This window comes from Hypanus sabinus, chromosome 4 (genome assembly GCF_030144855.1).
Source record: "Hypanus sabinus isolate sHypSab1 chromosome 4, sHypSab1.hap1, whole genome shotgun sequence".
In the NCBI taxonomy this organism is placed as follows: Eukaryota; Metazoa; Chordata; class Chondrichthyes; order Myliobatiformes; family Dasyatidae; genus Hypanus; species Hypanus sabinus.
This window is the reverse complement of record NC_082709.1, coordinates 153,486,152-153,504,391: the sequence shown is the minus strand read 5'-3', so window position 1 is coordinate 153,504,391 and position 18,240 is coordinate 153,486,152. Positions and strand designations below refer to the sequence as shown.

The window sequence follows — 18,240 nt, the reverse complement described above, 5'->3', positions numbered from 1 at the left end:
CAAACCACTTTGCTGTTATGTGATATTCCATAGGGGTCTGTGTGTGGATGCATTGATTGAGCTGTCCGACGAGAACGCTGACTGGAAACTCAGCTTCAATGAATTCCTCAACTGCCTGAATCCTGGTTTTATCCCTCCTGAGAAAAGTAAGTATAAACTGCATGCACCAACTAGTTTTTGACACTTTTACCTTTCTCTCCATGCTTTCATTTCCCCATTTATTCCCCTCTATTGGTACTCTTTCTACATTTGGCAATATTTCCTGATCTTAGTCTGATTGTCATTCTTCATATGAAAGTCGGGAGCATGAAATTGTTAGTACTTCTCGCAACTAATCCTGATCCTGTGCTTGCAGGCTGTTCATATCAATTAAGAGCTTTGTAAAAGTGAAAGACCAATAAGCTAGTTTAGCTAACTTAGCCTCTGAGAGGATGATGGTTCTAGGCAGTTTCACATTCCCAAATCGTTAACTCCAGTGAATGTAGAACAAGAATTTGTTCTGCCATCGATGGTTCAGCACCTGTGTACAATGAATTTACCCAGTCTATGATCAGGAGAGTCATGTCCTTGAAGAGGAAATACTTGTTGTAAGAAAATTAATCAAAGACAACTGTTTGTGCTTCATGAGGACATGGTATTGACATGTTAAATGGTCTACTGCAGGAAACCTTCGAGTGGCTCATGTCCCAGACTGGCTCATTGCACTCAAACATTATGTGGTAGATGGAGCCCCACCATTCCCTCCCCTACCCGCCCCGATCCCACCGTGTCAATATTTCTCTGGGATTTGGGAGAATCAAAGGCTATGGGGATATTGCACAAAAGCAGCAATTGAGCTGAAAGATCAGTCATGAATAGCAGAGCAGACAATAATGAGCAGCATGTCCTACTTGCTCCTCAGTCATATGATTTTGCTATGGTCCTTCTCTGATATGATGTCAATACAGTGCATTCGCAGCTCGATATGGCGGGCCAGCACAAAGCTGGAATTCATTGCTCTAGCATGACTGCGTTTTGTTCATACTATAAGATGTAGTTTTTAAATAGAACCTTTTATGCAAGCCTTTCATCGAGACAAACTGGATAAACTCCAAAACTGACTTTTGACTGCAAGACAAAACACTTGAACAGAGAATCTTACAAAAAGTAGTGGATACAGCCCAGTCTATCACGGCAAAGCCCTCACAACCATTGAGCACATCTACGTGTAACGCTGTCGCAGGAAAGCATCATGCACCATCTAGGACTCCCACCACATAGGAAATGCTCCCTTCTCGCTGCTGCCATCAGGAAGAAGATACAGAGCTTCAGGACTCGCACCACCAGGTTCAGTAACAGTTACTACCCCTCAACCGTCGGACTCTTGAACCAAAGGGTGTAACTTCACTCGACTTCACTTGCCCCATCTTCGAAATGTTCCCACAACCAATAGATTCACTTCCAAGGACTCTTCATTTCAAGTTCTCAATATTTATCGTTACTGTTTCTTCTTTTTGCTTTGCACAGTTTGTTGTCTTCCGCACTCTGGTTGAACACTCAAACTGGGTGGTCTTTCATTGTTTCTGTTATTATTATTCTATAAGTTTGTTGACTATGCCCTCAAGAAAATGAATCTCAGGGTTGTACGTGATGGCATATGTGTACTTAAATTTACTTTGAACTTGAACTCAGTCTGTTCCAGAAATTGACTGACCAGTGTGAGTGTGCACGTGCCCATATCCCTGGCTCTGGATGCATGTGCAGCATCCAGTTCCTGCCACACGTCTGGCCAGAGTACTCGACCTGGTTCCTGGCTCTGATGCAGCCCTACCCCGGTACCCCCACATAGAACTACATTTGAGATAATTTACAGATCCAGTTAATGCATCATCCGGCATGTCTTTGAGATGTAAGGGGAGATCCAGGGGGTCACAAGGAGAACATGTAGTGTAAAGTCCATACAACAGCAACATTAACTGCACCGCTATACTGTTCCAATTCTTCAGATATAATGGGGAGCTGTTCAAGCTGCACTGAATACTGTCCTGAACCAAGATCATCCCCAACCTAGTTGACCAATTATTATTGTAGTCTGCATGCTAGGTTTTGAATTGCAAGCCTTCATTAACTCATTTATGAGAATCAGCTTTACATTCAATGTCTGCAAGATAGAAGTCCTCCATTAACCTGTCACACTGCATAACACCGACCTATGACAATGAATGTCTATGGTGAGACCCAAGAAATATGGGCCTTTCTGTATCATGGGAGCCACCTTTCAGGTAAGGCAGGCATCAATAATGAAATACATCAGCTTCTATGCATTGGTAGAAACTTTCATCAGTTGAGGATAATGGTATATGGAGATCAGGACCTTAGACCGAGCACAGAGCTCATGGTCCACTCAACAGCAGTGCTTCCTGCCCCCTTGCATGCTTGTGAGACCTAGACTACTAGTTGCCAAGTAACCGACTCGCTTCTGCTCAAGCAATTAAAGTTGGACTAGCTGCCTGTAATTTAAACGTTTATAGCTTTCCAAGCATAACTGTTACACTACGAGCACTGGAAAGCTATTGGCAAAGTTGGCTTCTCAAAACCTCCAAATTTACTTGAAAGTCCAACCATCCAACAACATTGCCCTCTTTCACATGAACAATCCCAGAATTGAGCCTCTGGTTACACTGACTTGGCAGTTTCGGGCAGGCTATAATGTTCATGTGCTCCATATCCTAATAATAAATACTTCACTGAGCCTGAGGGAGAAATTCTTTTGTTACAGCAGCAACATGTGAAAACACACTTAGCAGTGTGCCGACTTAAGTAATGTACAGAATAATAATATACACACACTAATATTGTACCAATGTGCAATAATGAGGTACAAAATAATAAAGCAGAGACTATTGTACTATGATGTGTGATCTCCTGTCACACAAAGATGAAATGGTGTAAATGCTTATTGCATTTGGTAGGAAAGATTTTCTGTAACGATCTTTGTGACAGTGGAGCTGAATGAGTCTGTTCAAAAGGATGCTCCGCAGCTTATTCAGTGGGTCATGGAGAGGATGTGCCAGATGGTCCAGAATGGATAACAGTTTGTTTAGTGACCTCCTCTCCACCACTGACTCAATTTTGAGTCTGGGTTGTAGCCAAGGACGGATCCAGCCTTTTTGATATGTTTATTTAGTCTTTTTGCATCTCCAGCACCGATGCTGCTTTATGTTAGGGGAGCAGCAAAGAAGACTGCACCTGCTACGATAGACTGATAAAAGATCTCCAGTCTTCTGCCACACACATTGAAGGATCTTAGCTTCCCTAGTCTGCTTGTTCATGCCCTTCTTGGAAACAGCCATGGTGTTGGTTTTACCAGTCTAGTCTATGATGAGGTGAACACCCAGCATCCTAAAGAATCTTTGACCCACCCAAAATGTTCATACTGCTTCTCTGTCCGCAGAAGTTGCCTGACTTAATTTTTTTTCCCCAAGCACTTCTGGTTTTAATTTTAGCAACAAGTTGCTGTTTCTTTTTCTTGTACCAAATTGTAGTAAAACAGAGTTTGTGCAGTGTTTCTTCTTTTCAGTAATTGAATTGCACAGTACAGAACACTGAGGACACTTTCATAACTTCTGTTTCGCTGAAGAGACCAACACTGATTAAGTTTTACATGGAAAATATACTGTTTATTGCAGCGGTCTGGTCATCGGTGAACAACACAAATTTTACCTCCTTTTTGATGGCTTGTTGTGCACAATCTGAGGATAACACTGAAATAAAAATAATTGATTTGTTACAGAATGTGCCTTGGAAGATGAAACCTATGAAGATGGAGCTGAAACTACAGTGGAGTGTAACCGATGTGTCTGTGCCTGTGGCAACTGGGTGTGTACTGCCATGACCTGTGATGGTAAGTGAAAATATTTCAGCAGGAATAATACTAATATGGTTCCACATAGAATTCCGAGGGAGGAGGGTTATCAATTATCCACTTTTCTCCTCATGTACACCTGACAATGTTAAATGGTCAGTGGCTTTTATAGGTGGAACAGGGAATAAAAACCATTATATTGCTCTGGCAGAGGTAAAGTACAAGTTAGCATCCTTTGTGCTAGTACTTAGGGCTTGAGTACGGATGTGTTTGTTAATTCTCTACAAAACATTATACAACCAAATAATAGTAGAAAAACCAAGGGCAGAAATAACTCCCTCAAAAACTCCAGAGAAATTTTTAAAAAGTTCCAGCTTCAAAAGCAACTGCTACTTAGCTATTCCCTTCAACGATTCAGGAAACCCACTGCCTTTGAGGACTTTGTTACAGGAACAAAAGAAGTGATATTTCACAGTACTGCAGAATTCAGGACAAAGAACTTTTTAACAAGTTTCTGAAATAAAACTTGGAAGGATTGATGTTTAAATCGTTCTTTGGTGCATTGGGAACTCCAGGCACCCAAAGAGTGCCAAGAAGAAATTTTTGCTACATTAGGAAGTTTACTACCTAAATTCTTATATTTATTTCAAGCATTACCAATTTTTATTCCTAAAGCTTTTTTTTGATACTATTGACTCTAAAATATCTTCTTACTTGTGGCAGAACAAAAATCCTAGATTGGGCAAAAATATTTACAGAAGCCTAAGAAGGAGAAGTGCTTGGCTTTACCAAACTTAAGATTTTACTATTGGGCAGTTAGTATACGGTATTTAATATTCAGGACACAAGAATTGACTATAGCTACTTGCCCACAATGGGTAAATTTGGAATGTAAATCTGTGCAAAATTTTTCACTGATTTCAATCTTAGGATATTCACTTCCTTTCTCTTTATTCAAATTGAATAAACAGATAACTAATCCTACAGTCAGATATACATTACGAACTTGGTTCCAATTTCGTAAATTTTTTGGTTTGAATAAACTTATTTTATCATGTCCTATAATATCTAATTATTTTTTTCGGCCTTCATCTATGGATCAAGCTTTTCTTTTATGGAAAACAAAAGGTATAACATGTTTTTGTGATCTGTTTCTGGATGATAACATTATGTCCTTTGAACAGCTATCTAATAAATATAATTTACCTAAAACCCATTTTTTTAGATATTTGCAAGTTAGAAATTTTTTGTATAATGAGTCGCAGTCTTTTTCGAAAGAATGTCCATTGGACATTACAGAAAGAATTTTAGCCCTTAATCCTTATCAAAAGGATTTAGTAGCCATCATTTATAAGATGATCATGAATTTACAGTCAGATGTATCAGAAAAAATTAAGAAGGAATGGCAGGGAGTTGCATTGTCCTATATCTACTGAGCAATGGGAAAAAATTTTATTATTGGTAAATTCGTCCTCTATTTGTGCTAAACATGCCCTAATACAATTTAAGGTTGTACGTCGAGATCATATGTCTAAGGATAAACTGGCCCGATTTTATTCTCATCTTAATTCAACCTGCGATAGATGTCATTCTGATGTTGCTTCATTGACTCATATGTTCTGGTCTTGTCCTTGTTTACAAAATTATTGGAAAGATATTTTCAGTATTATTTCAAGAGTTTTAAATATCAATTTCCAACCGCATCCTTTTACTGCAATTTTCGGTTTACCAATGACGGATAATAACCGTTTATCCGTTTCATCTCAACGAATGATTGCATTTGTTACATTAATGGCTAGAAGATCTATTTTATTGAATTGGAAAGAAATTAATCCTCCAACTGTATTTCAATGATTTTCTCAAACTATCTCTTGTTTGAGTTTAGAAAAAAATTAGAAATGTTGTTTTCGATCCTTCAGTTAAATTTGAAGAAACTTGGAGACCATTTATTCAACATTTTCATATGAGTTGAATTGTCTTTTCCTAAACCTTACTTATATTATCCTTAATTATTTGGATGGAGGTTCGGAGTTATTGGCACTACTGTATATGTACGAAATATTATTCAATGGCCCATGTTGGTTAGTGTTTTTTTTTGTTTTTTTTTCTTTTTTGGGGGGGCTTTTTTTTCTTTTTGTTTCTTTGTTCATTAATGTTCTGAGCTTGGGAGGTTATATATTTTTATTATTATATATCTGAATGTCTATTTAAACTATTAATTATGTACTCTCAAACACCTTGTATTCATGTTTCATTTATGTTTGTTTAAAATTAATAAAAAGATTTAAAAAGAAAGAAAGACACAGTCTAGAAGACTGTTGATTGAAGAAATCACATTTAAAATAAAAAGCATTGGTAATAGCAGTTTATCTGGAACAGTTTACCGACGTATTAAGAGTTTTGAAAAGCCTTGTACTATCCTCAATGGAATGGTGTACAGTACCAGTTTTACCTGTTTTTGTGAGTTATCCTAATTTTCTCATTGTACACTCAGAATGTAGGAACTTCTGTTTAATACCCAGGAGCTTTAAAAGGATAATCCATACTGCAGAATTATTTCATGGTCTTTTCCATACAAATACAAGATATTCTTAATTGGGGGGTGGAGTTTCAAGATGGCGACGTAAGCATCTGCCTTTTAGGCGCTCTTTATTTTTTCAACTATAATCACCCTTTAATTAGATCTTTTCGAACTTAATCATATGAGTTGCTACTTCTGATTGACCCTTTTTTCCTAAAATAATATTTGATCTAATTTTGTCAAACTTAAAATGGCTACAAGTAAGAAATCGGCTAAGGATCCTTTATCTATCGACACAGTTGCTACCCTTCTGGATTCTAAACTTGCGGGTTTGGAAGGCAGACTAGAAGGTAAATTGGATAGTAAACTGTCAAGTTTGGAAAAAAGGCTTACTACGAAAATATCCGATCTTGAAGGAGTTGTTAGATCGCTTGAAATTAAGTTTCAGTCGCAGGCGTTAGATGTTCAGCGGCATGAAAATAAGATCACGACTCTTGAACAATCAATTTGTGAAAAAGCATGTACAATTGAAGTGTTGGAGAAGAAGATAGAGTCGACTGCTAAAACTTTAGATCAGTATAAGTTTAAAATTACTGATCTTGAAAATCGTTCTCGCAGACAGAATTTGCGCATCATCGGAATTCCCGAAAAAGTTGAGTCCGGTGATTTAACTGAATTTTTCTCTAAATTACTGTGGGAAATTTTCGGTGGTGAAGGTTTGCAAAATGAACCTGTTATCGACCGCGCTCACAGAGTTGCAAGGTTTTCGTCTGCGACTGATAAACCACGAGCGGTGATTGTTCGCCTTCATTATCCTCGTGAGAAAGAGCTTCTAATTCGATTAGCTCGTAAAAAAGGTATGATCTCCTACAAAAACTATTCATTTCGAATTGTTGAGGATTATTCTTATGAAGTAATGAAAGCCAGAATCGCTTTTAAACCAGTGATGGCAGAGATTCATTCGATTGGACTTAAACAAGCTTTAATGTATCCAGCGAAGCTTAGAATTGTGCTGAACGACAACAGTCTACGATTTTTTAACACTCCGGAAGAAGCGAAGAAATTTGTTGAAGAATATCGATCCTCTAGTGCAACTTGAACTATGAGTTACATTGAAGATTTTTTTTTTGGAGAGAGGATGCCATTTCATTTTAAGTTTTAACCCTGGAAGTTGGGTTATAACTTCTTATTTTGAATTATGGGTCTGGGTTTTTTTTTACTACTATTATCATTGCTTATAGATGCTGTTTTAATTTTTATAATATCCTTTTTTATACACGTTTTTATTTTGTAATAATGAATTATTTTTTCAAAATGTCGTTTCTTCTTCCCATAAGTCTTTACTTTTTATAAGCGTTTATTTGCTTGCCTGTATTTAGAAATGGAACAAAGGTTTTGAATTCTTTTTTTTATATATGTTGTAGTGTCTATTAAATCTTTTTTTTAACTTTTTTTTACTAAATTTTCTTATTAGATTGCTGAACTTATATTCATATTTTGTAATATGGCTTTTTCAAAATGTCGTTTCTTCTTCCCATAAGTCTTTGCTTTTGAAACGTCATCTTTGTATTTGAATATGGAATTTTTTTTTTAAAGGTGTATTACACTTTTAAATTTTAATGTTCATTTTTTTTTATTAATGATTTTTCTGGTTTTACTATTTTAGTTTTTTTTTTGACTTGACTGATGTGTGTATGTATGTGTATGTATATATATATATATATATGTATGTATATATATATATATATTTTTTTTTTGCAACTCTATATTTTAATTAGGGTGTTATATAGTTTTTTCTTAAAAAAATTTTCTTATGGAGCTGCCATCTTGAAATGGGGGTAATATTAGTATTAGTTTATGCGCCTGCCGCTTGGCTTTCTTTCAAAGGGTGGGGGGAGGGGGGAGGGATCTTTTTTCACGCTTTTGCTTTTTATTTTTTTGCTTTTAGTTTATGGGCTGACTTTAAATTATTAATATTGTTGAGGTGTCAGGATCTCCGGTTGCTCCTGAATCAATTTTCCTTCTTCCTAAATTGTGGGTTATGTGTCTTTTTAACCTTTTATGATACACACAATTAATATTGGTATGATGGATAAATCTATTAACTTTATCTCGTGGAATACTAATGGTTTAAATCATCCGATTAAACGTAAAAAAATATTTAAAGTATTCCATAGATTGAACGCTAATATTATTTTTGCTCAGGAGACCCATATTAGGAGGGAGGATAATCAACGTTTTTTTAGGTTCTGGAAAGGGCAACAATTTCACTCAAATTGTACCGCTAAAATTAGGGGTGTGTCTATTTTTATAGACCCCTCAATTTCGTTTACACATTATGAAATTATTTCTGATCCACAGGGTAGATTTTTGTTGATAACTGGTTCACTTTTTAATCGGAAAGTTGTTTTAGTTAATATTTATGCTCCAAACTTTGATTGTCCTGAATTTTTTAAACGTTTATTTACTTCCCTTCCTAACTTGAATGAATATATGTTGATAATGGGTGGAGACTTTAATTGTTGTTTGAATCCTTCGATGGATAGATCTAAACCTATTCGAACTCTTCCGAATAGATCAGCTTTACTTATTAATTCTTTTATGGTTGATTCTGGAATTACTGAAATATGGCGGTTTTTGAACCCTAAAGATAAAGAATTTTCATTTTTTTCACATGTATATCATAGTTATTCTAGAATTGATTATTTCCTTATTGATCATCGTTTATTAACAGATGTTATTGATTGTAAATACGATTCTATTGCTATTTCGGATTATGCACCTTTGAAGTTATCTATCAAGATTCCGGACTCTTCTATCAATACTAGATCTTGGAGACTTAATGCTACTTTGCTTCAAGATCCAGAATTTATTACCTTCATAAAACAACAAATTGACTTATTTTTTTCAACAAACTATAATGAAGAGATTGATAGAGGAATACTTTGGGACTCTTTCAAGGCTTTTATTCGTGGACAAATTATTTCATATTCCGCTGGTAAAAGAAAACAAAGATATTCAGATATAGCTTTATTGGTGGATAAAATTAAAGAAATTGATAAGATTTATTCCGTTACTCCTACCAAAGAACTTTATAAGAAGAGAGTTGAGCTTCAAATGGAACATAGTTTATTATTATCTTCTTCAATTGAGAATCAATTAATTAAGACTAGGGCTCAATTTTATATTCATAGTGATCGAACTGGTAAATTGTTAGCTAATCAATTAAAAGCTATTTCGACTAAGCGACAAATTATTAAAATTCGTAAACAAGACGGTAATTTAACTACTGATTATAAAGAAATCAATAACACTTTTCAAGATTTTTATAAATCTTTATATCAATCAGAATTTGACGGTGACCGGTTTATGATGGATAATTTTTTTAATAACTTGAATATTCCTAAACTGATAGATGAAGATTGTAGCTTGCTTGATGCTCCTATTTCTATGGATGAAATAAGAGAGGCTATCTCATCAATGAATTCAGGGAAAGCTCCTGGTCCTGATGGTTTTATTGTAGAATTTTTTAAAACTTTTTCTTTATTGCTTTCTCCTTGGCTATGTGAAATCTTTAATGATGCGTTTGTTAAGAAGAGATTACCTCAATCTTTTTATGAAGCTACTATCTCTCTAATTCTTAAAAAAGATAAAGATCCTACTTTATGTGCATCTTATCGCCCTATATCATTATTAAATGTAGACTCTAAGATTCTTACAAAAATTTTAGCCATTAGATTAGAAAAGGTACTACCACAGATTATTTCAGAAGATCAAACTGGTTTTATTAGGAATCGGTATTCCTTTTTTAATATTAGAAAATTGATTAATATAATTTATACTTCATCACCTACAACCCCAGAATGTGTTATCTCATTAGATGCTGAAAAAGCCTTTGATAGAGTTGAATGGACATATTTATTAAATGCATTGAGAAACTTTAATTTTAGTCCTAATTTTATATCATGGATTAAATTAATATACTATAAACCTATTGCTTCTGTTCTTACAAATAATTATAGATCCTCTTTTTTTCAATTACCTCGTGGTACGAGACAAGGTTGTCCTTTAAGTCCTTTATTATTTAATATTGCATTAGAACCTTTAGCTATTGCTATTCGTGAGTCTCCTAATATTTTTGGTATTATCCGTAATGAGAAGTTATACAAATTATCGCTTTATGCTGATGATTTGCTGTTATATATTTCTAATCCTAGTAGGTCTATTCCTGCTATTTTATCCTTGTTGGCTCAATTTGGTAGCTTTTCTGGTTATAAGCTAAACTTAGATAAGAGTGAGTTATTCCCTTTAAACGCGCAAACCTTATTGAATGACAGGATGCCATTTAAAGTTGTTACTGATAACTTTATCTATTTAGGTATAAAAATCACCAAGAAATATAAAGATTTATTTGGACTGAATTTTTTACCTATGCTTTATCAAATTCAACAACTTACTACAAGATGGTCTCCCTTATTTCTGTCATTAGTTGGTCGGATTAATGCTATTAAAATGATGATTTTACCGAAATTTTTATATTTATTCCAAGCGTTACCAATTTTTATTCCTAAATCTTTTTTTGATAATATTGATTCAAAAATTTCCTCATTTGTGTGGCAAAATAAAAATCCTAGGTTAAGCAAAAGGCAATTACAAAAGTCTAAAAAAGATGGTGGTCTAGCTTTACCTAACTTTAGATTTTATTATTGGGCGAATAATATTCGTAACCTAATGTACTGGAAACTAGATTTGGATTCACCTGTGTGCCCACAGTGGGTAAATTTGGAATGTAGTGAGGTAAAGGGATATTCTATATTTTCCGTTCTTGGTTCTTTTCTTCCTATTGATTTAGCCAAATTCAATAAACAGATATCTAACCCTGTTGTCAAACATACACTACGAATTTGGTTTCAATTTCGCAAATTCTTTAATCTGAAAAATTTTGTTCTGGACAGCCCTATTTTATGTAATTTTTTTTTCAAACCTTCACTGACAGATCAAGCTTTTAGTATATGGAAAAGGAAAGGTATAAAATGTTTTCGTGATCTTTTTTTTGAAGGTACTTTGATGTCTTTTGATCAACTTTCCAACAAATTTGAATTACCTAAATCTAATTTTTTTAGATACTTACAAATTAGAAATTTTTTACATAAAATTCTTCCATCTTTTCCTAATTCAACTCCATCGGATTTTTCAGATTTGATTTTTACTTTTAATCCTTGTCAGAAGGGATTAGTAGCTTTTATTTATAACATGATTATGAAGATACAGCCAGAAATATTGGATAGAATTAAACAAGAATGGGAAAAAGAACTTCGATGTAATATATCAACAGATAAATGGGAAAAAATTTTACAAATGGTTAATTCCTCTTCTATTTGTGCTAAACATGCTTTAATACAATTTAAAATTGTACATAGAGCTTATATGTCTAAAGATAAGCTTGCCCGATTTTACTCGCATATCAACCCTCAATGTGACAGATGTCACTTAGAAGTGGCTTCATTGACCCACATGTTTTGGGCATGTCCCACTTTACATAACTATTGGAAGGACATCTTTGATGTCATTTCCTCAGTATGGAATATCGATTTACAACCCCATTTTATTACTGCAATTTTCGGTATACCAAATGAAGATGGCAAACAGCTTTCCCCTTCAATCAGACGAATGATTGCCTTTGTAACATTAATTGCTAGAAGGTCTATATTACAAAACTGGAAAGAAGTAAATCCTCCTACTACATCTCAGTGGTTCTCCCAAACTATTTCCTATCTGAGTTTGGAAAAAATTAGAAGCACTATCTTTGATTCTTCAATTAAATTTGAAGAAACCTGGGGACCATTTATTCGACACTTTCATATGAATTAATTTGGCCTTTTTCAGATCCTTTTCTCTACTTATCCTTGTTCAGGTATGGAGTTCCGGAGTTCTTTTCTTGACACCTTCATATATTTATAAAGTGTTATTATTGCCCATGTTAGTTTAGTTTAATATTTTTTTTTCAATATATATTTTCTCATATATATTTTCAATTTTTTTTTTCTTTTTTGATGATTATTTTTGTTTTTTTCATATATATTTATATAGACTTGATTGATTTATGTACCTTTTGTTGATTGATGTTTAATAGGATATTATTATCCTATTACTAATGTAATTTCAAGTTTATTGAGTTTGTAATCTATTCATTATCGTGTGTTGTTTTTTTTTATATGAAACTTAATAAAAAGATTGAAAAAGAAAGAAAAGATATTCTTAATTAACTGTACTAACTATAAAGTTAACATTGCTCTGACAATTAGTAACAATTAATCCAGTTGTTATTAACTAATTGTGTGGAACAGGTTCGCCATAAGTTACTAGTCATACCATTTTTATCAAACCTATTTCTTGGACAAACTGTAGGTTATGTGCACAGTTAATCTCTATATAGCCATATTATTGTGCTTATTTTTGTACTGATGACTCATTTCTATTTTGTATTCTGTCTCTAGTAACTATTGCTTTATGTTCTTTCATTGAAGGTAACAATAAGAAAATCCCTGGGGCGCAGTCACAGGCAACTGAAGATGATGTATTGACTGAAGAGGAATGGACAAAATATGTTCAAGAGCTCAACAAACATCAGGTTAGTACAAAATCACTCTGTGACTTAAGGGTCCTGACGAAGCGTCTCGGCCCGAAACGTCAACAGTGCTTCTCCCTATAGATGCTGCCTGGCCTGCTGTGTTCCACCAGCATTTTGTGTGTGTTGTTGTTTGAATTTCCAGCATCTGCAGATTTCCTCGTGTTTGCTGTGACTTAAGGGCCAGCTGAGTGATGGTGATTGTGCACTTCAGGGAGGAACAGTTTCTTCCCCATGTGTTTCAAATCCTGTTTTCACATATACTTGCTTGATTTACATCTCTACCAGACATTTCCAGATCTGTATTTAAGTATTAAATTTATATGTATCAATGTGAGAAATAATAGAATTATAAAATAGCATACTTTACCAAATTGTATCAAATAAGGACATTCAGGTTTGAGTAGATAAGAATTTGACATTTTTTTTTATTAAAGTGCAGTGCAAGCTTTTGGCCTTCAAACTACAATGCTGTTTATATATAAAGTGAAAACCAATGCAATGCAAGCAATAAATAAATCAATGTAAGTGGCCAAAATAATGTATCAAAAGCATGACTTTAAAAGCGATCTTAAGGTTGTCATAGCCAGGGGATAGTGGGGAATAAGCTCCCACCACCTATTAAATGCTCTCATTGATGTGCATCTCAAATAGCCTCCGGCAACCAAGTCCAGCTCCTGGCCTTCATGTGTCGCTTTGCTACTAAGCATAGTGGAAGCATTTCCACCGACAGAAGGGACAAAGGCGGGTTGCTACTGCTTTAAAACCAGTTGCTTCAGGCAGATGAGGCTTCTCAGCCATGATTGGCAGCTCAGTTCAAAGAAGAAAGTCTCTGATCTCAAACCTCCATTGCCTTGTGCCATACCCACTCACGGGAAATGTGGTAACTTCTACTTTACAAAAGACCACTTGACAATTTTATGGCCAAAAGAGCATCTTTATCTGGGACGGCAAATGATATTTACAATACAGAGGCTTCCAGGTACCTCGTGCGGCCTGGGTGGAGGAACTACATACAATGAGTAAAAAGAGCAGAAGTTAAAACCCCGCCAACCCCAGAACCTGCTTCTTGTTACCAACAGCTTCCCAATTAGTATTAGCTTAATAATACTCACATTACAACAGGAAAGGCTTCCGGAGTAAGTCCCGGAGGAAAAGTCCAGACCTGGAGTTTCTAAGGCAGTCCTACATTGAGTTCAACACAGACTGGCAACTCTTGCGATGCCACTGGGGCCAAACTGTTATCAGTTTCTGCCGTTCCTTTTGGCTTTTTCAGCTGTGTGGAGACGAGGAGCCTACTGCATGGGGAAAAGATTGCTCTCCATATCGCACTGCCCTGGCTTGCATATCATGTTAGGCAGCTGGGACACAATACCAATGGTCAACCCCGACCGACAGAGGGCCTCAATGGCTATTTCTCTCTGAATATAATCTATTAAAAATCAGGCACTTCATTTATTTTTGATGACTTTATGTAAAACCTGCAATAAATTGGTTGCTTCATGTTGTAATTGACCAGTGAAATTCAATTCCATTGATTACAATGAAACTAAATTTTAGAATTCAAACAAAACAAGCCAACTCTGTATTGTGCATTTAGTGTGAGAGGCAAAGGGGAGATTCTTGCTTTTTCATCTCCATTTTGTACTCTGAGTAATGATTCATTTATTATAGTTGGTCTCCTTTGTTCCTGTGTATAAAGTTTTAAAATCCAAGTCTTAAGTAGTGCATGTTAGTCTGCCATACAATTTGAAATTTACAATCACATTTTTTGGATGAAATTATCTAAATACATATATTACTTAGATTGAAAGCAAATTGCCTTTTATTCAAGGTTAATTTATTATTTTTTGATAGTTCTCAGCAGGCAGTTCACAATTTTAAGCTTATTTTTCCATTTCATTGCAGGAGACTGCTCAGAAGACGAAGAAGGCAAATGTCAAAGACATCTAAAAAAAAGCCGAGATTGGCAGAGAAACAAAGTTGATATTTTTTTCCCCTCAACATGTTTCTCTACATTAAGTCAACCAAAAAAATACTTGGAACTTCCACAATCACTACTAAATATATACATGCACATTACAAGCAGCATTTTTTTGGTTTTTTACTGGGGATGGAGGGAGTCCTTGGTGTTATTCATGGTGTTATTCAAACAGACTTCTTATAAATGTACTGTAACTTTAAAAAGAGCTGGCCGTAAATGATATACTGTTGGTTTCAGTTGCTAGCTATATAGTCCTGTGATGGTGGGAAATATCTCACACTTCTCTGCATTTTAATTACCCACGTTCTTGTGCCTTGCACATGCAACTAGAAGTGGAGTTTCCTGAGGCAGCACTCCAGATCAAAATTGTAGATATTAAAGCTCTCCAGCAGTTAAACCAATGTTTGTAATTTTGGGTAGAATGATGGAATAAGATGAATGATTTTTTAAAATTTGAACACACAAAATGGTGATCTTAGTCTAATGTAGTTTAAGGACTTGGAGCTAAAGTTGTGTTGTTCCTTGGTGCTCTTTGACGACCAAAGCTTTCAAAAGACCCAGAATTGGTGTGTCAGGAAGAAAACATTTGGTGTTGTAATCAAAAATAATAATAATCTAAAATATTAAGTAGTCTTTATAATATGTTTAATACATATTTATAATGTGGTTCAAAAAACTGCATGTCTTTGTGATTGTGGCTGTGCGCCAGTTCCGAAACTTCCCAATTTCTCTTGTTGGTAATTCTTCCATCATCAAAGTGGGAAGGATTGTTTTTACTTGACAACTGGATCAAATTTACATTCTTGAGCATATGTTATGAGGTCAGTCTTATTTTTGTCTTTTCAAGGGGGCCTCTGTCTGTGCAGTGAAGCACCAGGTGGTAACAAGAAACCAGCCACTGCAAGTTTGAGTCCTGTTGAGTCTAAAGAGACTTTGAACTCCATACAGAGCAAACCTAGTTAACGTGTCAAATGGCATCAATCTCTACCATTCAGTAAGGGCCACTCTTAATATTTTAAAGGCTTCTATCATTCCAAGCAAAACTTGATACAAGTAAGATCCCAGCATTACCAGCAGTTAATGTGATCGCACATTACATGACTTTACTGCAACATTTGGATCCTGCTGGATGCCTTTGGATGTGGTCTTTGGTATCTGCCGTTATTAGGATTAGAATTAGTGTCAACAGAAGATGTTACTCAAAGTTAGATCCACTCAAGTGGTCTGTAGATCATGCAGAGGAAACAGGATTACAGGCATGTCTCCCCCAAAAGTTTACAAGCACTCAATTAACATTTCAAGAAGGTGCTACATTCCTTATTTCTTTTTATTTTATATATGAATTTTATGATATATGCAGCTTTTTTTAATAACCTGGAGTGTCTTATTTTTATTTAAACTCTTGCATATTAAAAAGATCTACAATGTTGAGCTTAAAAGTTGGATTGCCTGAGGGTAGATTGAAAATCCTGTGCAAGTTGCTGGTGGCAGGGTTTTCTAACCTGGGATCCCTCAGTTAATGTTAGGGGTCCATGATATAAAAAAACGTTTGGGAACACCTATTCTAGTAGGCATCAACAGAATGAAACTCCTTTACATGAATATGTTTTGGAACTGCTGAAACCCACTTATTGATAAGCCTATAAAGGCAAATTGTATGTCAGCAACAAACAAGAGAGGGTCTGCAGATGCTCTAAATCCAGACAACACACACAAAATGCTGGAGGAACTCAGTGGGCCAGGCAGCAGCTATGGAAGCTTTGAAGTCCAAAATGGTCTCGGCCCAAAACATCAACTGTACTTTTTTTTCCCCCATAGTTGCTGCCTGGCCCGCTGAATTCCTCCTGCATTTTGTGTGTGTTGTATGTCAGTAAAATCATTTGGGAGATTGTCCAGCATTATATAAAACTGATTAGAATAAAAAAAAGTCAAAGTAAGTTTTATTATTGGTGTGAAGCAGTGACATTAAACACTTGTCATTCTAAATATATTTCACGGCCAAATCAAGTATTTTGTTAACAATGAATTAATTTTTCTGGCCTCTATTCTAGTATTGAAAGCTATACTGCACCATTCAAACAATAATTAACAAGGTGATTTCAGTGACATTGATTGCTATAGAGTTCACCGTGCAAAAATTAGTGGTGAAGGAAAAAAGCAAATGAGGTGGCTGAGAACAATTCCAAAAACCCTTAGAAGTAATGTGCAGGTTACCCGACAGGTACGAGGAGAGCAGATCAGTATCTGCATGCAGAACCTTTGAGATGATCCCAAAGAATCAAGACCCATAAGCGGGCAGATGCTTTAAGTGAGAAATGTCATAGTTCACATTTGACTTCACAAATTACAGTGGGTAAATACTATGACACAGTTTGTTTTCCATCTTATCCTCTGAAACTGCTTCATTGTATCAATTAATCTAATTAAATAAGCCAGACAAACCTCTGCTCCCTAAACTTGATCAAAGAAATAAAGATCAAACCCAAATGAAATATTTAATCACTTTCTGCACCCCAACATTGGCATTAGAACATTATGAAGTATTAACTGGTCTGGTTGTTTGCATAGTGTATTTCTTATTTTCACTGTTGTTATTGTTATAGGCTTAGACTGTATTTCTACCTTGAAACACAAGTGGAACTGTGTATACGCATCACTGAACTATCTTAATAGGTTGCATTATCATAGTTTTTTTGTACTTACCACCATCTTTGGATATCATGTCAATAAATTTTCCAACAAAATTTTAAACTTTCTAATGTTATTTTAAAAAACTGAAGTTTCAAAGGCACATTTAATGTCAAAGGAGTGCATACAATATACATCTTGAAATGCTTTTTCTTCACAACCATCCATGAAAACAGAGAAGTGCCCCCAAAAAATGAGCGGCAGTTAAATGGTAGAACCCCAAAGTTCCCCCCCCCCCCAGCTCCCCTCCCGCACGTAAGCATCAGTAAGCAACAACCCCATCTCCCCCCACTGGCAAAAAAAACATCGGCACCCGCTACCAAGCACTCAAGCTTGAACAAGGTAACAGCAAAGACACAGACTTGCAGTAACCCCAAAGAATACAAAGTTCACCCGGCATTCAACATTCCACAGGGTCGCTCTCTTTCCCTAATAGGGGAGAAAGAGATGTCACCATTTCACAGCAAGAGGGGAGACGTAACAAATAACTTGCTGGTTACTATGTTAAAAGTCCATTGCATCGCTTTTTCCAAGCTCTGTGCCCAAAGATCTCGGATCTCTGGGCACACAGTCTT

At 35.4% G+C, this 18,240-nt stretch overlaps 1 protein-coding gene across 1 annotated transcript in view; it reads left to right on the top strand.

The window, feature by feature from the left end:
- Positions 1-17,728, top strand: part of fstl1b (follistatin-like 1b) — a 127,018-nt gene extending 109,290 nt beyond the window's left edge. The window contains exons 8-11 of the mRNA XM_059968465.1: positions 34-146; positions 3,773-3,883; positions 12,893-12,996; positions 14,902-17,728. Of these exons, the coding sequence (XP_059824448.1) occupies positions 34-146; positions 3,773-3,883; positions 12,893-12,996; positions 14,902-14,946 (373 nt within the window). The 3' untranslated portion in view covers positions 14,947-17,728. The remainder of the gene's footprint in view (positions 1-33; positions 147-3,772; positions 3,884-12,892; positions 12,997-14,901) is intronic.
- The last annotated feature ends 512 nt before the right edge of the window (positions 17,729-18,240 follow it).